At 34.1% G+C, this 23018-nt stretch overlaps 1 protein-coding gene across 1 annotated transcript in view; it reads right to left on the reverse strand.

Annotated features, from left to right (window-relative positions):
• Positions 1–11643: 11643 nt before the first annotated feature.
• LOC111086148 (glucoside xylosyltransferase 1-like) overlaps positions 11644–23018 on the reverse strand; it is a 25457-nt gene continuing 14082 nt past the window's right edge. Inside the window, exons 5-8 of the mRNA XM_022387831.1 lie at positions 16833–17025; positions 14989–15138; positions 12633–12808; positions 11644–11811 (exon numbers count right to left, since the gene is read on the reverse strand). Of these exons, the coding sequence (XP_022243539.1) occupies positions 11644–11811; positions 12633–12808; positions 14989–15138; positions 16833–17025 (687 nt within the window). The remainder of the gene's footprint in view (positions 11812–12632; positions 12809–14988; positions 15139–16832; positions 17026–23018) is intronic.

Consider the following 23018-nt stretch of genomic DNA (forward strand, 5'->3'; position numbering starts at 1 on the left):
ATGTGATGTTGATATGGTGACAGAGATAGTTTCTTCCTGTGCCATTGAGTTTTTTTGGTTACATTGAGCACCTTTTTTGTTGTTTTCAGGATTTTCTCCACTACTGTATGGTATATATATATATACATTAATGGCATAATAGACTCTACCTATAATGTTCAATGCTAGTTTCACAAGCTCATAACTTAGTTTTTCATATTTCATCTCTTTTATTAAACTTATTTGGTATGTTTTTCAACAAATGTTTCATTTCTTGATATCGACATCACCATAAGAAATAGTTGTCTAACCATATATATATATATTCATTATAAACCTCACAGACTCAGATTCCTACTTATACTGTAACTCCTGCATATCACTTTAAATCTTCCCTTACAGAGAACACCATCATCATACAATTAATTACAATACTGACGAACTTCTATGTCAAAATATGAACGACCAAGGTCATGAACTTTCACAATTCTGCTTATTGTCGCTAGCTGTCCATAACTTTGAACTGATAGTCTAGAGGGGAGGTATCAAGTCAACAACAATCATCGTCAACTCTTGCTGTACTCTTGTTTGATCAAATAAAGTATTTGACCTTCACTCTTATCACAGCCACGGTTGAAAGTGCGGAATGCTTTACGAACACTAATAATCCTCTCCACTTTGTAGTTTGTCACGAAAGACAACTACATATATATGGATGAACGAGGGGAACATTGTTTCTCACGAAAGACCCCCCTACGTACAGTGTTGCCCAAAATGTTAGCATACTGTTCTATATTGATGTTATTGTCTATATGCATGGCGTAGTTATTGAGTAAATGCCCGAGTAGTAACAGAGAAGGTGGCGTATTATCGGATAAACATGTACGAGTTGTTATTCTGGTGTGTATAAGTTGTTTTGAGCATTTTTTCGTCAAAACACACCTACACACCTGTTTTGTATAAAAGAAACAGATCAACGATTTGTTAAGACAATTTCTCTGTACTTAGTATAGAGTCATGCCTAGTCACGTACCAGAAGTTATATGGCGTCAAAATGTTCGACTGTCCATAAATGGCATGAAGCAAACGGTCCATAACAGTAAGGTACCCCAGTGTATGTGTCCAGAATCCTGAAACTTCATCTTACTACAGGAAATGTTGTTCCAGGAATGTCTACTGATAGACGCCGAAAACCTGCTAGCCGAGATGACTTTCTTTTGATCAGGTTAACACATCAAGGTCGAAAGAAGTCTTGCAACACCTTACGACAGGAATGGAATGAATACATTTATTCCATGGTGTCCAGAAAAACGGTGAATAGGAGACTGACAACCAAAGTTATTTTGCAAGAAGGGCTATCTACAAACCGATATTAACCGGAATTCACCACCGTCTCCGTGATACTTGGACAATGTAGCATGACAACTTACACTTAGGACATTGACGACATGTCATCTTTTAATTTGAGTCCTGTTTCCGGCTTGTTAAAGGTGATGGTAGGATTCGTGTTCTTCGTTTGGTTGGAGAACAGATGAAGGAAGGCTTTCTTTCCCACAAGGAACACACATGAGGTGGTGCGCTACATGTTTGGACAGATATTCATCATGCTCTTCATTCTCCAAGGAAACGTCAGTGGCGCCTGCTACAGGCATCACATGGAAACGATATTTCCAGGATGACAATGCCATTGCCCACAGTGAGCGTATTGTACAGGATTAATTCGATCATGAAGACGTTACAAGATTGTCATGGCCAACAAAATCTCTAAATTGTAATCCCAACCAACAAACTACTAAATGTTTAATATGAACTGATATAAGGTTATAGACGCTATTTATAATAATTTGATGTTATAATTTGTCAATATATATGTTTAGTAAAAATGAATAAAAACCCTATAACCCGAGCGCTTTCGAAAAGTGGACCTTTCTTCTTCAGGGGCAAACTGGGAATATGTTTTGGTAAGGTTTTGTTGTAATAGGTGACATACTGAATTACACATCTTTCTACAGGTGTTTGATAAAATTGTTTACTGTTCTAATAAATCGTTCGTTATACAAATTACATATGTAGATGTTTAATATAACATGAATTTCTCTTTGACAGTCCTAAATGTATTTGTGTTACGTCTTGATAATAATGATCTTATTTGTTACACAATATGTAAACATTATGGCCAAGACTGTAGCTTAGGCACATATAATCAACCATTAGCTAGCAAGATTTTTGATCCAGTTTTTGAAACATTTTGTACAGAATGAGTGTTATGTTTAAAAGTTATGGATAATTGTTAATTAGTCATTAGCTTAAAACAGACTCAATTTAGGGATGATGTTATTTGTGCTAGTTATGATATCGAGTCATTGTTTACAAACACCTCTAAATTAAACCATTGATCTTTTCTCCAACCTTATGTTTGCTGATAACGAAATTGTACAGGGTATAACTAACGAAAGATGCTTTTAAGACAATTTTACAATTTGCTATGAAACAATCTCATTTCATGTGTAGTGGGAAAATTCATGAGCACATTGGTGTAGTGGGTATGTGTTCCAGCCTTGCTCCTGACTTGGCTAACCTTTTTCTGTGCTTCCACGAAAAGTGTTGGTTCCTATCTTGAACATTTTAACCCTATGTATTACAGGAGATATGTTGATGCCACCTTTATGGTGTTTAAAAATGTTGAGTCAGTTAACGATTTTTTTTATTATTTTGTAAACGGTAAACGGCACGTGAAATCATACACCGCTAGCGAAGTGCAACCAAGGATAAATTTGATTAATCATTAGAAGGCTTAGCAGTCAAATAAAACAACGCTAAAACCTGCAACACCAGTGGTACTACCAATCACAGTCTATAGAATGTGATGCTTTTCCTGTCTAGAGTTTCTTCCACATCATCCTCCATTCCTAGGAATAATTCCAAATTAAAATGTTAGAATATATTGCCATTAATCTAAAAAAACTAGTTCTTAACCAAAAGATTAGTGCACCAGTTTATTATTGCATCTTCAGCTTAAAATATAAAGAAAATAACAGAAAACAAACTTTGGTCGTTAAATATACGTAGATGAATAATAGTTATAAATAGTTTGGTGTCAAAATGTGTGTTTGCGCTCTATGTACTTTAGCAGTTTATATCCGATCAAGCTTATCAGACGCACAATTTATTATAAACTGGAAAATGGAATCAGATAAACACGCATGCGTGAAAAACACAAAGTGGTACAGTACAAAACGTTATGTATATCACTGGCTTAGTTAAAACAATGAGTTGAGTACAAGGGACAATGCCAGGGGTTGCACCTATAAGCACTGACTCCTCATGTGAGTGCCAGCTACCATGTAGGAGGTAGAAGACAGTTTCTTTACTGATGTTACTAGTGGCCCTCTGACTGTATACTGTTCTACTGTTCATCTTTGCTGTATGGGCAAACATTTTGCTAGCTCACAAACCACCAGAGAGCATTGATCTTGATTGTAAAGCTTTGCCATACTATACAAATACAAATATACTACTATAGTTCTTAATACAGTATTAGTTTCTGCATTGTCGTTAGGGTCAACTTTATAGTTTTATATCAATAACAATAATAAACAAATCATTTTAATACTTAAAATTAATATTTTATGCAATACAATACACTATTTTGTATAGTGTACTTCATATACTAATTTAACTTACAATCAATCTATTTAGAGGCTTGTTTTTCATATTAACACAAAACATTCAAACTCGAGATATATATCATATGCATCATATTTCGAAATAGTAACAAAAGTATTATTTTATTATTTTTATTTATTAATGTAGTGTTTCACTTTATACATAAAACATTCAAACTCTAAATATTTTCGTCTGAATCATACAAACTAAAAGTAATATATTATGTCCAAACGGACAAATAGGCATTCTGAATTGTATTAGGTTAATCATGCCATATATATAACCCTGTTTTCATTCTGAATACATAAAATTATACTTCCTTTATTACAGTTTGACTACTTGTATATCATACTTCATGCTTATGTATATATATTAGTTTAATGTAAAAAACTATTGAGAGGACTGTTTCTCATATGAACATAAAACAATTTAAAATATAGTTACTCATTTAAATACGTTAGTTGTATGTCCAAACGAAAAATGAACAGTTGTATTCAATTTGTAGTAAAAATCAAAGTGTGTGAATAAGTACAATTATCATTCCGTTTCATTATGTTTTGTTATAGTTTGACTAATTGTATAATGTGCTTCATGATTTACTCATGAGATTATTCATATATTAGTTACATTTACAATCTATGTAGTCTTGAAAAGGACTCTTTTTTTCTTTTTAACCTAAAGCATTCAAGCTTCAGATATTTACCCTATGCACCATATTCTTGTCTATACACTAACTTAACTTACAAACTACGTAGTCCTGAAACGAACTATTTTGTGATGATTTATTAGTAAACTGTTCGAACTCTACATAAATATAATATCTAGCATATTAACTAACTGTGTGTAGTACAATTCAACATTATGGGTCAGTTATGTAACTATACATACACTTGTTTACCGTTCAAATACATAGTCCTGAAAATGACTTTTTTGTGTTAACCTAAAACATTTAAATTCTAGACATTTTCATATCCAAATAAAAAAATAAGTAACAATACAGTATTCAATTTGTCACAGCTTATACAGCCCTATGTTTGATTTTACCATCGAGTTATTAAACTCTATATGAAATCGTTTTGTGTCAACTGAATATGGTAACATTGATATGCTTTGTCAAACGTGTCTTCTAAATGAATAACTTACTGTAGATGTAAATCCATTCAGATATATATACTTTCAGCTTTAATATCATATAATCTAAGTCAAATAAATAGTAACATTTACCATAGGACATCACAGCTTTTATTATTTTCTGTAGAACATTCAGTTTTAAGTGCAAAATTCTAACTCTTTTTTTTTTTTCTATCTACAAATTTTCTAAACCTGACAAAGAACCTTTATTTATTTGTGATTTGTTCATCAGAAAAGTAAACATGTATGTGAAGAATGATGCTGTGTCTATAACACTCAGTCTTGTACTATCAATACTACTTAGATTTGGTAATAATCATACTATAACAAAGTTCACTATAGCACTGTACACTGTTAAAATGCATTGCGGATTTTATTCACTTTACGTGTACGCTAATATTGTGGAACCTAGTATTGTTGGTAATATGAATACGAATCATTCAAGTTATAGTTCAAAATAGAGACATGATCACTGAGACATTTACAAAGCCACACTACAGAGCCATATTCAAATAAAGTTTTCAGACTGTTGAGATCGATATTAAGAACGACATGTGTTTATCTATTCTCATTTAAACAAGGAAAGTCATGGTAACACTCCATTTCCGTCATCAGAAGTATCTTGTTATCTTGATCCATTCGTCTATGACACGTTACAAACATAAGGTAGGCATGGATTGCCTTATTTTGCTGGAAGTCAATGATAATGGGATTATAGATTGCCAAATGTATTGATTAATCTATTTCATTCAGCTATTCCACTTCTCAAACAAGAAGCCTTAGCTATATGAAAACAAGTTGTTCTGTCTGGCATAATTTTAACATCAGATGTCATGCAAGGAAAATCGTTTGTCGAGACTGGAAAATAATGAGCAATTTAGGAAGCTGTGAACTCGGTTCAAGATGCCAAGCAGCTTGTAAAACAGCCTGTTCGATGTAGTAAAAAGAAGAGATAGAGAGGTTCAGTATCGCTCAAACTAAGTGGTGAAGAACATTGACTCCAGACTTGTTCAACAAGTAATAATGACCTTCCTTCCATATGAAAAGTCAAATCAGTGCCCAAAAATCTAAGCTTGACCTTTTTTCTCTCTCACACATATAGACCATAATCGAGGAGGATCAGTGGACCAAATAGTATCCTTTAGTTTCAGTGGCTGACAAAGGATTCATCGAACTTTTTATATTAGGTTCCGGGATGAACTTCAAATAAAAATTAACAACCCAGATGGAACTAAGATACCTCTGCAATTGTTAATGTGTTTCTTCATTCTCTTTTTTTTTTCTCAAATGGATTTTACTCCTCTCTTTATATTGCAATCTTGATGCATATAAGCCCTACATAGAAACTTTACTGAGTTATAGTGCAGAAGCTAAGAGAAGTAATTTGACTTCGTCCGTGTGGGTAACGGACACATCAACTTTAATGGCAGTGGGAACGACAGAAGTGAAGGCCAATACATTGAGACACTTGGTAATCAGACTGACAACACGATTGACCATTTACATTCAAATATCTCTTTCTAGAACAAATTCTTGCCCAGTTGAGTAAATTTAAAACAACTTTTCGTATAAAGTAAAGATTCATTTTGTATCATGCCACATGGTGAATTGAGATTCAGGGTTGTTTTACTGCAAGTTTCTATCCATGATAGGAAAGTCAAGATCAGCTCATCCATCATTCAGGCGAATGCTAAAACACTTCAAAAAGGGACAGCTAAATATCATTTGAAATATATAGTGTGCAAGACATTTTCAAATCCACAGGGAAATTTACGAGTATCTATCAATAATGCATTTTTTTGGTCCATTGCCCTCACATCCTGTTATAAGATGTGTTTATAGTGATAAATTTAATTGAGCTTCGAAGAAAAAAGCCTTACAATATAAAATATTAAAATATTTTCGTGGCAATCAAAGTGGATAGAAAACATATTCCTGCTCGGCTTTTGCAACCTGATTTTGATGCTTAACTGTATACAGGAAGTTATGAGACCCCATATTTGTTTATTGGAACAAGAATACAATTTCAAGATCAAGGAATTAATATCAGCTATAACGAATATTCGGGAGGTTATACACTTTTTTCCCTTGACCTGATGTTCGATGTATCTACTAGATATTATCATTTTAACATGATGAAACAAACAGAGAAGTTTATGAAATAAGACATGCTTCAGCAGGGCATTATCCAACACTATAAATATTTACGTCTATCTTAGAAATTGATCAGTCCAGAAACATCTTTATCGATGTCCTAAAAACGTTAAACGCTGTAAAAGGGTATTTCATATTCTCACAACATTTGTGTAAACGAGACAAGCTCAGAGGTGTACTTGCCAGTGATTAACTCCCTGACCAAGCAGCAATACAAATCTGCATGATTAATTTGTATCCTAGTCATCAACCAGGTAATCACTGGCACTATATTTACTTTTATCAAGTTGAAAAAAGGAGAATATTTTGATTAATCTGGACTCCCTCTCCATAACCCTAGCATTAGAAAATTCATTGTGAAAAACTGTCGAAAATTATTTCAAGGGCTTTATTCATCTGTGTGTAGACAATATTATGTACAACATGTGTATTATCTTTGCCTACATGTGTCGAAACAAAAACTGTTAAATAATTCTAGATCCAATAAAGATAGTAATGCTATTTTTGTTCACAATTTTGTTTCAAAACGTTTTAATGTGAAAACACTCTTAATTGATATGTCTTTTCTTGTAAAAATGTCCAGTTTTTTATCATAAGAAAAAACTGAAATTACTTGTCAAGAAGTTTTTATTGATGATAACAAAACTTCATAAGTTATGTTTAATCTGAAGATCTTCAAAAAGTAAGTCGCTTACACGTTAAGATATGTTAAAACCCTCCTATACCAAGATGGCACATAGGATCTGGTTCTGAACTTCAGCTTAATTGGCACGAGTAGATGAGAATGGTTACACATCGCCCATGGACGTGATGCTAGTCCAATACAGATTAACCCCCAGCTAATAGCTGGTACCCATCATACAACTAGGCAGACTGGAACAAGTAGGTAAAGTATCTTGCTCAAGGACACAACAATATGACGCTTGCCAAGCTCGAACTCGCAAACATCTGACTATGAGTCCAAAGCGTGAAGCCACTGAGGCACATTGTCCCACTTACACATTACATTTGACAAATCTAAGATAAAGTCGTCCTTCTCTACAGTATCCCAGAAAGTGTCCTCGATAGATCATAATAAATTTAAATGGGTTCCTCTTAGATTAAACATAGATTGAACAATAGTTTTATTAACTGGTGTCAATGTAGCTCTCAAATATAACCAAATACATCGTGGTCCAACATGACACAGTTATGATTAATCAGACAAGGATTGTTAATTTCACATGCTTCACATTGTTATTTCTTCAGTGTACTTGTAAAATATGATACAGGTGTTCAGCATACAAATTAATAAACAGTGTTTTAAGCTGACCATCCAATTTCTTATCTCTATGAAAATCAACAACGATATTTAAATAAGCGTCTATGTGACATATCTGAGCACATAACGAGGGGGTGGGGTGTTTCAGCATACAGAACGGGAATCACACAATTTTGCCTGTTTAGGAATTCAGTTGAAAAAAAGGTAATGCTTTCCTTGGGGGGTATAGTATTCCTTTTACAAAGTCCTTGAACTGATGAATAAGGATATTCAAGTTATTCTCGTAAGTTGCTACAGTGATGTATTGGTCAACTCCAATAGGATAAACATCTGGTGCTTCTTCAATTCATATAAAGGTTGAAAATCCTGGTTGTTTTTTGCTTCTGCTTTACTGTTTCAGCTTGACTACTGACTCTGGTGTGTTTTCATTTCCATATTGCTTACAACATATATTTCCTTTCCAGTAAAAGTAAACTAAAAATACAACGTATAGTATTTACTAAAAGGCAACAACATAATTTATGAAGATAATGAGACAGAGCGAGGTGTTTTTCAAAGGTTATTTTCAGGTACTTCAGGGTTTCTTCCAAAGAGATAACAGTAAATTCAAAGGATGAGGATAGTTTGTACTCATCAGCATGTCTGTTGTTGGATGTGAGAACATACCTGGATTGATGATCATTCCTTTGTCATTGCTTACCCTGCTAAAGAATGGTTACATCTTACTTCCGATTTCAGCCTTGTTAGTTTCTGCTACGCATCATAATGGCCTCAGAAAAAGTAAGAACATGACATCTGGTTGGACTGTCAAAGAGGACTAGATCCATGGCTTAAAACAGGCATGTGCAACTTCCTCCATGGCACGGGCCAGACAGCAATTTTTAAATGTACTTGTGGCCCACATCGTATGAAGCAAAAGTAAAATTGAAAAAGACTCTGATTTTCTTAGCAAAATTTCTTGTTATTACAATAAAAAGGGCACAAATAGAGTAGCAGTATAATATACAGTGAATGAGAGTATTATTCAAATAATAAAAGTTCGGAAAAAATATTATGTTTTAAATCATTTACTGTAACAGTATGTGTATCAGAGGCATTCGTAGCTAATAATCCATATTTTAATATTATACAAGTTTTAAGTTCTTAAATTTATATGGCAATATTTTGAAAAATCCTGAATTTCCCCTTGTGTGTGAAATGTAATATTTTTCTGTAGGCATCCCATCTTCTCTAATTTATACACACATACACAATAAGTACAAAATTTAGCGTAAAATACTCACTATAATATCGTCATCGCTCAAATAAAGCATAATTTTCCTAGAATTCAATCTTGTTCGATTACAGAGCCATCAAATAGAAAATCAATCCCCTCTTGTCACACACCCCCTATCACATCCTCTCTTTCAGGATTTATTAATAGTTATCTCTTACGTTTGATACTATATTATTTATAACCAATAGAAAGCCAATATTTTCATCTACCAGATGACGTATTATATTAAATTATATTTCATTGTAAATTTATCTTTTAGAATAAGCTTCGTTCCCACAGGAAAATATCGACTAACTTGGATGAATTTGTAACGGAATTTGTTGCATAGTTAGACAGTCTCCAGCAGTGATTACCCGTATATACATAATAATAGTCGGTAAGACAAAAATTAATAATTCAATGGAAAATGAGCTCATTATATTCTATTTGTCAAAAGTAATTTTTAATTCCAGAATTTTATCAGTTTGTAAACACTCGGAATTTCATTTTATTTTTATTTTTTGGTTGATTACAGAAAAAATATGAGAGGCTCATGGGCGGTAGGTTCCGCATGTCTGGCTTGGAAATTTAAAAGAAACTGGCGAGAATGGTGAACCTTGAGACAAACCAGTATTGATGATGATCCAGTCTCATTACCAGCTTCAATACTTTATTATGAATCTCCTAATAGTTAGTGTAGCTACGACTCATCTTACCATGTTACACTTATGCCGATTCTTGACAATTTGTAAGCAAGAATGTGTAGCTGGAATCTATTATAGACATCTTCCAAATATAAAGCTACAGCCAAGGTGTTCTAATCGACTTCAAAGTTTTCCCAAGTATCAACCACAATTCAGCACCATTGATCCAAGTTTCTCTTCCGCAGTGATAACCATAGACTTCTCTGGGCTTTTGCCAGTGATGTTTTGTAGGATGATTGTTCAATGGTCTTTAAAACGAGAGTGATCCTTCATGGGTTTGGGTAAGAATTTTATCATGGCATTAGTCCATATTTTAATAATGCTATATGTGTCTCAACTATGTTGATTTTCCAACATGACTTAGTGGGATGATTGTTGTAAGCTTCTTAAAAGTAGAGATTCTTACACTATCCGGACCTGAAGATTCATCTTTAGGTGTATTTATGGCCTTGCATATCTCATCTAAACAAAAAATGGCTTCTATATATGCAAGTATTTGTAGCTCGGATAGAGACTGCTGTAGCTTGAGCCTCTCGTGCGTGTTACCATAGTCACATTAGTCAATGTGTATGTGCAGCAAAGCCTTGCCTTGATTTTCATCTGTATGAAATAGAGTAGTGTAATCATCAAAAATAACTGGCATCATCATGGTTTTTTTTTAACTCTTTGTGGAAGCGCCAGAATGAAGTGCTTGTTAAATTGGCCTTGCTCCATAGTACATTCTATTTCGTGTCTCGTAGTTTGGAAGCTGATTGCAAGCAGCTAGTACAGATTCTATTCCATTTAAACGTTGTTTTCTCTCCCCGGGCTGGGTCATGCCTTATCCGCATGAATCGTGGGTATGATAATGTTCTTACCAGGTTTTCCCATTATCACTGTTCCACTCGTATGGAGTGTTCCTTTTGCAAAAGTTTTTGCTCTGACTTCCATTAAGAGTGTAGAGATGTTTGAGAGTACGAGCACTGCCAGAAAGCTTGACATCCCTGTATGGGATTCGAGATTGTTTTATACTCTTTTGCTTTCCAGCCTTCACGAGCACCTCACATAAGAGGTAATTACTGCAACACTATGTCCATTATACCAGACTGAGAAAATGCTGAAAATTGAGTTAGCAATAGCAAAAAGTCACTCATACTAAACTATTCATGACACAGCTGAAAATTTAGTAATTAGCTTTAGTTTTTCAATTCCTTTGTAATTCTATCAAGTTTTTTACACAGTACAGTGAATCAAATACGACAGATATTTAAGTTTGAGCATAAATAATTTTCTAGCATTTTAGTCTTTCTAAAAAAAAACGCATACATTAATAAATTATATAATTTATTACAATATACAATTCCAAAATCAAATCATAATAAATTTTATTCGCAAAATTCCCGTTTACAAGTACCGATAAAAACAACTAAATTAAATGCAGCCAATTTATGGAATAGAAAAAATACAAGTTCGCAAAATGAAAACAAACACTAGCTTTTTGATGACATTTCTTGTCAATAACCACGTTTTCTTGCTTCATTACGTAAACCTACAAGAAATATTTGGTATAATTTATTGCACTTAAATCTTCCGAATCGAGTTATTCTTTGATCAGCTATCTCTTTCAGAGTCTTCTCTAAATGAGCTCGTGCTTGTTCTTGAAAACTTGTCCCTAAATCCAACTTAAAAAAATAAAAATAAAAAAACGTATAAAACAATGTCGAGAATACTTGTAATATTATTGTAACTTAATACACTTTCTTGGGCCGAGCGTGGTCTAATGGTTAGCGTTCTGTTGCCGAAAAAAAAAAGACGCGCTCCGCAATTTAGGGTCATAGATGCGCTAAAAGGGTAACAATCAAATATCAATGTTCTGTCAAATAATAACAGCACAAGAGTTAGCAGACTTCAACATTACAGACAGTTATGCGCAAATAGTCATTTATGTAGATTTGTGCAAGTATTTTGAAATAAATTCGCTTTGTTTCCCGATGGACCAGCGTCAATTTTACGGATTGAAAACTATAAGATCCAGGTTTCGATTCCCTGTGCTGGATAGAGCGCAGATAACTCATTTTATAGCTTCGCGCTAAAACAAACAACAACAATTCTTATATTTTTACAGATATGACTTGTCTTCAGCATCTTCTTAAATAATTATTTACGAGACCACGGAGCATATTTAAAAGTTAGGAGTTTACTAGAGGTACCTCCAATCTAAAAATAATCCTAGCTCACAACGACCATCTTTTCAATTGTTCACTGGTATGTTTAGTGATTAGTCAGGAAAAATGGATGAAGTGGCTATAACCCTCTCACCTTCGCAACTCCTACAAGAAGAATTTTATAGGTCTGTGTAACTTTATTGGCCCAATGATGATTTGTAAAAAAATGTAAGGGAATGTGCATTCAAATATTTAGTAACGAACATCTCTTCTTCCATTCTTGCTTTCATCGCTTTAATGTATTATAAATTTAACAATTTAACATGTTGTTTACTTACTTTTCTGAAACTTTCGTAAATTTCAACAAGTAGTGGCTCCATCTTCCGGCGGTAAAACATTTTTCTGTTTCCATGAAGACCACCGACACCATGTTTTTCTGCATCTTGACAACGATTAGTGTCGTCACAAAAATCTGTTCGAAAATTCCATTCACACGGCAGAATTTTAACTAGACCTGAATACACAACAAACAAAATTCTTTAAATCAGTCTCGATCTTAATCGATTCTAATGACACGGTAATCCTTTATATAGTTTATTTAATTAAGTTCGACATACGAATAATTTTAGAAGAATTCTTCCCTCCTTTCTTGTTCTTCATAAAGGTTTCATAGAAAGTTGTTAATAATAAATTCAAAACCTTCTTTTTTAAAGATTAAACACACATCAGCCGGTGATTTGATAGCTTGTTATCCAATGCAGGCTCTTCTTTCTTCGATTAATGAGCCTGCACTGGATAACAAGCTATCCAATCACCTACTGATGTGTGTTTAATCTTTAAAATTGCAACTTTCATTAATTCAGACAACAGAAGAATTTCTCACAAGTTCATGTGAAGCTGAAGTATGCGATTTTTACTTGTCCTCATTACATTCATTCATTTAACCTTCTCTATTTCTTTATACATACATACGAACATACTCCTCTGGTGACTCAGCAGTAAATCCGAGGGATTATAATTCTAAAAAGAAATCGGGTGTCAACACCCGCGGTTGGCAAAGCACGGATAGCCCATTGTGTAGCTTTATGCTTAACAATATACATAAACTTAACTACAGAATAGCAAAAACAATTAAACGTAACTTCAGACATGTCATGTAAAGGGATAAATAAAATTATATGAAAAAATAATATATTCTATATATATAATAGCCAAATGTCTGTATCTTCTGAACGGATAATCGTAGAGAAAAAGCAAAATGCTTATTTTTAAATTACATTACAGGAAAGTTGTTAATTTTTTGCAATTCTGAAAATTTCATGTCGATATCGACATCGATCCGTCAGTTGTCGGTCAGTATGAGAAAAATTAATTTCACGAAAAGAAACAACAGCAACAACAGCAAAAAAAACATAAAGTGTCAAAGAGTGCTCATTTTGTTAGCGGTCTTTTCTGGAGCTCATTAAATTGACAAGGAACTGTGGCATCCAGTGAAAAAAATTTCCATAGCTATTTAGTGAACCTGAGCACTCTATTTTGCTGGATACCCATTGCATCAAAAACAAAACATTTATGCCAACAATGCATTACAGTCAGTCTCATTTGCTCAAAAACAAATGCAATGCAATTTTTTTTTATTGAAATAACACATGGAATGATAAAATACGGTTGTAAACACCCTACTAGACAATCATATTTCATATACGCTTTGATCCAAGGGATTAAGTTGACTGTACATTAAATATTTATTCAGCACTATTTTTTAGGAAAGTTACCATTGAATTGTTTCAACGGGCGAGATGCTAGTGTATTATATTTAACATTACAATTGATGAATATACGCAAATGATAAAGGTACAGTATTCTAAACCACACACACCCAGTAGCCCAACCTAGGAGCTGTCTTGGAACAACGGAGAACGTTTCCCAGCTAAGCACGTTCACATCCTGGCGACGAAATTTCTAACAATGACCTGGAACTTTCAGATCCTGTTTCAACTCTACTTCAGTTGATTTATCTCGGCATAGTGATACACCCCTGATTGACTAAAACAATGTAGTTTTGCACCTATCCCTTTTATTGTTCGAAACCCTAATTACTAATAGTAGTGCACCTACTTGCTGCGATAGACTATGATTCACATTAGAACTATCACAGATTAGTTGTGTTCAGAAGAGAGAATTTTAAATAGAAAATATGTAAAGAAAATTTTAAATATATATATATTTAACGATGGACAAAGTAAGTACATATAGCCCATTGTGTAGTCTGCACTAAAAATCCAGCATCAACATTTCTTTCAAATAATCATTTCTGCTGAAAATATCTAAATTAATTTATTCACTTTTTCATAGAAACTAGCACTGAAACTGTGAACAATCTTAACCAAGTAATTATAAAAAAATACCACTTGCAGTATTTGATCTACGCAACTGAAGATCTACATCCATCAATTTTCTGCAACATCAGATCTTCTTCATTTTTTTTACTAAGTTTAAATAATTAAGACATGCAAAATTTTGCAAACATCCTTTTTTGTGTTATTTGTGTGACTAATTTACACTTTTAACCAATGAATTAAGTGTAACGACTACATTGTTATTCTACTTAACAGTAGATGCGAGATTACGTTGGTAATTTTGCTAATTAGAACCCCTGTTCTCGATAAGTTCAAATAAGGATCATTTCCTTACCAGGCCGGTTATGAAGAAGTATGTTGAGTATGTCTTGATCACCATATTTCAAAATATCCTTGTACTTTGCATAGATCATCACAACTTTTCCTTCAAGGTCCTGTTGTCGGTAACGGGTTAAGTTGAACAACATCACTCCAGCGTTCAATCCTGCGTATAATATTTACTTTTATAAAAGAAAAGGCTACAGAGGATTACAAATTTCTATACATATTAATTCAACTAGCATTAAAAGGCGTCCCTCAAAGTATATAGATTAAATAAATAAAGATGAAATATAACAGTGAATAGAAATGTTCTATAACACTGACTGCAACATTTTAAACCAATTCCGACAAACCATCTAAAACATTTACAAATTCGTATGTATTTTAATAAAAAATCAGTTAAAACTAGCATAAAAATAATGTTTTTGAAATAAGAAATAAAGGTTCACTGGTCTAGGGTTCTCGGCTTTTTGCACCTAAAAGCCCATTTAGTTATTTGGCACAACAGTAAACGCCCATATATACTACGCGTCTCATGGCCCACTGTTGAGAATTATTTAACAATCTTTAATACACGCTTATTGTTATTCACAAACTCAGGTTTACTCTGGTACGTTAAACAAATCACTTTTATATGATGACATACTTTAAATAAAATAATAATAATAATCTAACTTAAATTAACGGAATGTCTTTTTTTATAGCGCGACTTTGAATTCGTACATCTTTCAGTTTTTAGTGTGTATTTCCTAACATTGTTTGTAGACTACAGAGTATGAGGCCCAACTTTTATACACTGCCTGTCTCAAAAAAACCTCGGTTACCTTCTCAAGACCTTGAATCTTACCTTACTGCAGCCTGTTTGTGGTAGCCTAAGAGGAAGACGGATAACAATAACGAGAACCGTATTTAGTAGGTAAACTACTGTTAACCCAACTACCGATTGTATATCTTAAGAACTACGTCAAGGATCGCACAATACTCTACCAACTTAAGAAAGTGGACTTATTAACACTCATACATAAGAAAGATGAAACCCTTGATCTTATCAAACAGTACTCTACAAACTTAAACAAATGGGCTTTAACACTCACATAAAAGAAGGATGAAACCCTTGGTCCGATCGCACAATACTCTATCAACTTAAACAAATGGGCTTTAACACTCACATAAAAGAAGGATGAAACCCTTGGTCCGATCGCACAATACTCTATCAACCTAAGAATTTCGGTTCATTAATAGTCATGCATGAGAAACATGAACTCTTTCAACCTACATTCGCTGTGAGGAAAATGTAGTCGAGTAGTTTTGAAGTACACACCCTACAGTCTCTCACACAGAATCCAACACTCAAATCATTTAAGAGCGTTAATCAATGTATCGATAGTTCCAATGAAAACCAGTACAAGTCAAGCCTTTTGTTTAGGATCACAGAATTGCCAATTACAATTACCTTTCTTTCTTTTAATAAAGCCATTGCTTCATCTCAAACATGTCCATACGTAGATTCAGATAAAGAATCTACAATGCTAATGTTACTTATCATCTGATAGAATATAATCGAATGTATCTGTGTGTGTCGTGTACAGTTCAATATGTTTTTTTTATTTGTGTATGAGTAAAAACAATACAAATACTTAGCATTTTAAGATAGTGCTTCATTGTTTTAATATTTTATAATGGTCTTCTAATAACCAGTTTACTGCTTGTTATAAAACTTGAGATCGAGTTATTACATTTTTTTTCAAAGGCTATTTTACTCAAGTTAATCCTTTTCTTTTTTCAAAGGCTATTTTACTCAAGTTAATCCTTTTTTCAAAGGCCGTCTTACACTAACTTTATTATATTTAATTTTACCTGTTGTTGAGAAGAAAGGGTGACGAGCATGGCTTGGATACCATCCTGCTCCCTCTGTTTCTGCATTCCGAGACATAGCAATAGATTGGTTTTCAGTCATATCCTCTAGGTGTCGCCACAATTCTTCGACCGGACGTAAAAAAATTAAATCTATGTCACAATATAACAGCGCATCAACATGAGGGAGAGCACTCTACAATGAACAAAAAAAGTGGCATGATTATGTATCGATAGTTTATCGATTAGTTTGTTTCGGTTTAAAAAAGATCATTCATTCAAATTATTCTTCTATCCCAGTAACACTAGTTGAAGATTTTTTTCTGCCTTTTCTATATTTGTAATAATAAATGAGTATGAACATTGACAGAAAAAAAAACAACAAAAATTCATGCTTCCTGAACTATAATCTATATAACAAGATTCTTTTGCTTTCACCGTTTACCAATAAAAACTAAGTTCGGGTTTAAATAACCAACTAGTTTGTAAAATTGGACACTTGAAAGGTATTACTAAAATGTAAAAGCAACTAACTCATCCTTTTCTGGATAAAGGTTCCCTTTGGTTGGATAAGGTTTTTTGTCAATTAGCAGTAAATGTATTCCCTGAAGAATACTCTCGAAAGAGAATTACTTTATTTGCATTAGTTATAAGCTATGAACGAAAAGAATACTTATTTATAATCTAAAATAGCTTTCTGTGTGGACTCCATTCGTGTTCTATTTGATAATACAAGACTTAAAAACCTTCAAAAAAGCGGCATAGCTGAATAGATCGATGAATATAATTTCTGTTAGATTTCACTGACTTGTTGTTCTTCATCTTGTTGTAGTCGAAATTAAACATGTTTGTTCATTTATTGTTAAGTACAAAGCTACACAATGAGATATCTGTGTTCTGACCACCACTGGTATCGACGCCAGATTATAACCGTTATACGCCCTCAGCAACCGAAGCCCTCTATATAAAACCATAGAGAGACCAATAAATGTGGAATATATGAGCTTAGGTATAACAAATGGCTTCCACGACTTGTGGGATATAACCTCTTATCTGCAACGTTTTAAAGTAAGATTAAAGTTAATAAGGCTTTTTGATAAATATATGAAACAAAAAAGTTAAAAATACAGAAGTGAAAAGATGCCGCTAATTAAATATATCCGCCCAACAATAAACTGATCAAAATGTGGCAAATTATTTTGTTAAATTAATTGGGCCTGTGGATAGGGAACTCGACTCGCAGTCTGCCGGTCGCAAGTTCGAATCCCGTCATCGAACATGCTCGCACTTTCAGCCATAACGGATGGGTGTTATAATGTGACGGTCTTTCCTACGTTTCCTTGATAAACAATTACCCAAGAGTTGGCGGTGAATGGTGTTGGCAAGGTGCTTTCCCTCTGGGTGGTAAAGAGTTACCCAAGAGTTGGCGGTGAATGGTGTTGGCAAGATGCCTTCCCTCTGGTTTATCAGTTCAAAATTAGGGATAACTAGTGCAGATAGCCCTCGAGTAGTTTATCGCAAAATTCAATATAAAACAAAATTAAATTAACGTTTTTTTTTTCAATCTCATGTAAAATCTTCAATAAAATATTAATTTATCAACCTTGAGGTGTTCAGTGAAAACCTTAAGAGAGAGGAATGTCATTCTTTTCTTCTAACGTAAAACGTAGATGTTTAATAAACTTTTCAGCTGGCGAAGTTCATACACTTTGTCAGGTTATCAATAGATAATACTGTTGTAAACTATATTTTCAATGTCACAACTTAGTTGTTTGATAGAGGGATCGGTTAATTAGGATGAAGAAAGTTCATAAAAGAAGACCTAGAATATCTAGAAAGTTCATAACGATGTAATAATTTAGAAATTTCGTGAAATTTTTAGCACATGATAAATAGGAGTAATCACTGCATGAAAGCTCAATGATAATTCAATATACTATTAAATTATATTCTGATATTCAGTTACACGTTGATTTACGTGTTTGTTCATCGATCAAACTAAGTAAGTCAGACATAGGTACCATTAAGGAATTTCTGTTGAAACGTTGTTTTGAACTTAAGCATATAAAATTTGAAAAAAGTGAGCGTAGACTGTAGCAAAGGTTGAAGAACAAAAAAGAAAAAAAATAATTCGTTATTGTTACCTGGACTGGACTTCGCACTATTTCTACCAAATAGTCCAAAAGATTCTGCCGAACGACCGAACACGTTACAACACTTTTTCAGTATTTTTGTGAAAATGAAAGAGAACTTCGACTAAACTTCAATGGAAAACTTACTAGAGAAGATAAAACAATGGAAAGAAGAACAAACAAAATAAAACAGAGGATAAAAAGAAGAGAGTAATTTAGAAAAATGATTCAGAAAAGTAAAATAAAGTTTGTTTGTTTGTAGTTATGCACAAAGCTACTCAATGGACTATCTGTGTTCTGCTCACCTGGTTTCTAGCGTTGTAAGTCTGCAGACATACCGCTGTGCCACTGGGGGGGGGGGGTAAGAATAAAGAGAGAATTTAAAAGAAAGAGACATGGTATTTAAAGAAGAATTAAAATCAGAGAATAAATTTTATTGAAAATAAAATCTATAAAGTTATTGTAGACCTACAGAGGGCTTACAAGAACAAGATGGAAGAAATACAAAAAGTATGTAATGACAAAATTGAAGAAGTATAAAATAAATCATCAGCGAAGTCCAGAAAGGCTGTATATTATTGAGGTAGAAAAGAACATCAGTGACAGAAAAAACATCTGGAAAACGAATTGTAAATGCAGAGATTAAACCAGCCATACCTCTTTCTGCATCTGCCCAACACTTATAACCTAAAACCATCTACTATGATATGTAGAATGGGATAATTTATTTGGTCTATACCTATTAACACTAGTGCTGTGCCATCTGTTACTACAGGATCTTCCTGGACTACACTTGCCATGTAACTACCAAATGAAATTTTAGAATTTAGCTGGCCAACTAAATAATATAACCTGATTGAGAAACCAACAGATTAGGGTAGAAAGGTACTGTGGGAGGCATATCAGGCTCAGTTCAAAATAAGTTGTTGTTATCAACAACAAGCTATTTCGCCTGTTATCTAGAAATTTAAAAGGATCTCGTTTAAAAATATTAAGCAACCTCCCAGCTGAGAGCTGTAACAACTATCATCCATTGATATCTACCTTATCCAATAGGTTCGGAGTGACACGCCAGAAATAAATATCTAAAGCAAAGTTCCAGAAGAGGGTATGAAAGAAACGGGAAATCCTAGCCAAACTTTTAGAAGATCTGGAAAGGCTTGCCCAATTATCTTATCTAGACGCTCCACGTAAAATGACTGAGTCATTGGCATGTAACTAATTTAAGGATGCCATAACATACGAGAATATAAGAATTAAGTTCAAGCAAAGTAGGTGTACATCTCTAAAGAAAGTTCTCCAGTTGGTGTTTAAACTTGAATCCATTAAAGTTGCAAATGAACAACTAAAAACACCATCTAGAAATTACGGGAACATCAGATCTAATAGTATTGAAACAGAAACTACCTCTAACGATAGTCTAGAAGAACTAAAAGAATTAGTTAAACAAAAAGTTGCCCAGAATGGAGAAAATAAATCACAGGACAATAAAGGTTTCAAGTGTATCTTGAAATGACATATAGCTAGGACAAAAGCAAGTAGGGAATAACAACTCCTCCCAAAGGATCTCAGTAAAAGGGATCTGTTGGAAACCCAGCCGAAACACTGAGGAATCAGCATCTTATAACACCCTAATGGTGAGTTTACGAGCTCAAACAGGTTAAAGGAACAACAGAGAACTAACCAGACATCGGTAAATAGGAAATAGTTGTACTAATAGAGCGAAGTTCAACTGAGAATATCCGGTCTATCCCAAATGAGACAGAAGGTTCATTATGTAAAGAAATGAGTCCACATATTTATTTATGGAAAACTTTGAGGTATTTTGTTCGACGCTGGTTCTACAGCTACAATACTTCGACTCAGTTTGGTAAAAAAATAAAAATAAGAAAATTGCCTCCAGAGGTGAAGAATAATAGGGATTGATGCGATAAGCTGGTAAACTTAATGTTACAGCACGATGAAGGTGAAAGCTACCTTTACTATAGAAACCTTCTATGCATTTCATGATGTGTGGGTAATTGACATCAATAAGGAGCGCATATTGAGAACTGGTTTATCAGAATGTGAATGAAATCACAAAAAAAGGATGCCTACACATTGCCAACGACTGATTCTACCTTGGGTGCTCTATCAGAATCAAAATATTTTTCAGCATTGGACCTTAAGAGTGAATAGGTATAAGTCAATAAAGCAAGTAGAAAGAAAATAGCCTTTACTGCAGGAAATTGAATGTGGCAATTTTTTGCGTTACCATTTGGGTATGTAATGCACACGATACTTTTGAATTACTAATGGAGTGTGCACTCTCTGAACTACCTTAAAACTTCAAATTCATCTACTCAGATGATACAGTCACATATAGAAAGATATTTGATAATGCTTATGACAGGCTAAGGAAGTTCTTGATCAGTTGAGGAAAGAGAACCTTAAGCTGAATCCCAAGAAGTGTGAATTGTTCCATTAATAGACGAGTTTTCTGGGACATATAGGGAACAGAAATGGAGTATCTACAGACCCATCCAAGATTGAATCTGTCCAGAATTGCCCACACAGAGGAACTTGTGTGAGGTAAGAGGATTTCTTGGACTATGCTCTTACTATATTGTAAGTTTGTGAAAGTATTCTCTGACATAGCTCATCCTCTAAAGAAATTACCCGAAACACCAAATGAGTTTTGTTGGCTTACTAATTATAAGTATTCAATAAATTGACGATAGAAAATTAACCACTACTTCTATGTTAGTATCTCAAACAGTTGAAGGTCCATTAGTTTTAGATACAGATACCAGTAAATATGCAGTACAAGTAGAACACGGAAAAATATGGAATTGCCTACTATAGTAAGGCAATTAATGCTGCAGAAAAAACGTATTGTAAAACTTGAAGAGAGAGCTACTAGGTGTTGTTTGAGTACTAAATCATTACCATCATTAAATATATGGATAAACATGTACATCCTGGACAGATTATACAGCAATGATGTGACTGGTGATGTTTTGCAATCCAAAAGGCCAGATAGCAAGATGGCTCTTTAAATTTCAGGAGTACAGCTTTAACATCATGCTTCACCAGAACCATGTACACGCTTATGCATTATCCCACATACCATGAGTTAAAGAAAAATGTAAACACTATGAAAACAAGATAAATATGACCAACCTAAACTACAACAGTTTGTTTGTTTGTTTGTTTGTTTTTAATTTCGCGCAAAGCTACACGAGGGCTATCTGCGCTAGTCGTCCCTAATTTAGCAGTGTACGACTAGAGGGAAGGCAGCTAGTCATCACCACCCACCGCCAACTCTTGGGCTACTCTTTTACCAACGAATAGTGGGATTGACCGTCACATTATAACGCCCCCACGGCTGAAAGGGCGAGCATTTTTGGTGTGACGGGGATTCGAACCCGCGACCCTCAGATTGCGAGTCGAGTGCCTTAACCACCTGGCCATGCCGGGCCAAATTACAACAGAGTATAATCCAAGATGTGGCATTCAGAAGTAATGGAGAACTAATGTGATCCATTACTCAACTGAACGATACTCAGGGAAAGGATATGAGTTTGAAACCAATTATATATCAAGAATATTGTAGGAAAACCCTTGTTTTAAACATTCTCAACACGTCGACAGCTTTAATGACCCTGGCAGTCGATAGACCTAAAGCCCAAATAACCAACTGGTAGCATTGCAAAGCTGCCTAATGATCGAATAGGGTTATTAGGCTGCTTTGCAGTGCAACCCCCCCCCCCCCACCGCCCATAAAAAACTGGTAGTGCACATCCTCACCTTGCACATGAAAAAATTCATTCCGCACATGGATTGAAAAACATTAGAGGGAACATTGATTGTCAGATCAAATAATGGAAAAACATCAACTTTGTCTGATGAAGAGCATAAAGGGTAAATTACACAATTATTTACACAGAACAGATGAAGTAAACCACAGGATAGTAGATGCTTCAATTGCAATTGCGGCCCGTCATGGCCAGGTGGTTAAGGCACCCGACTCGCAATCTGAGGGTCGCGGGTTCGAATCCCTGTCACACCAAACATG

Source organism: Limulus polyphemus, unplaced genomic scaffold (genome assembly GCF_000517525.1).
Source record: "Limulus polyphemus unplaced genomic scaffold, Limulus_polyphemus-2.1.2 Scaffold882, whole genome shotgun sequence".
NCBI classification, from domain to species: Eukaryota; Metazoa; Arthropoda; class Merostomata; order Xiphosura; family Limulidae; genus Limulus; species Limulus polyphemus.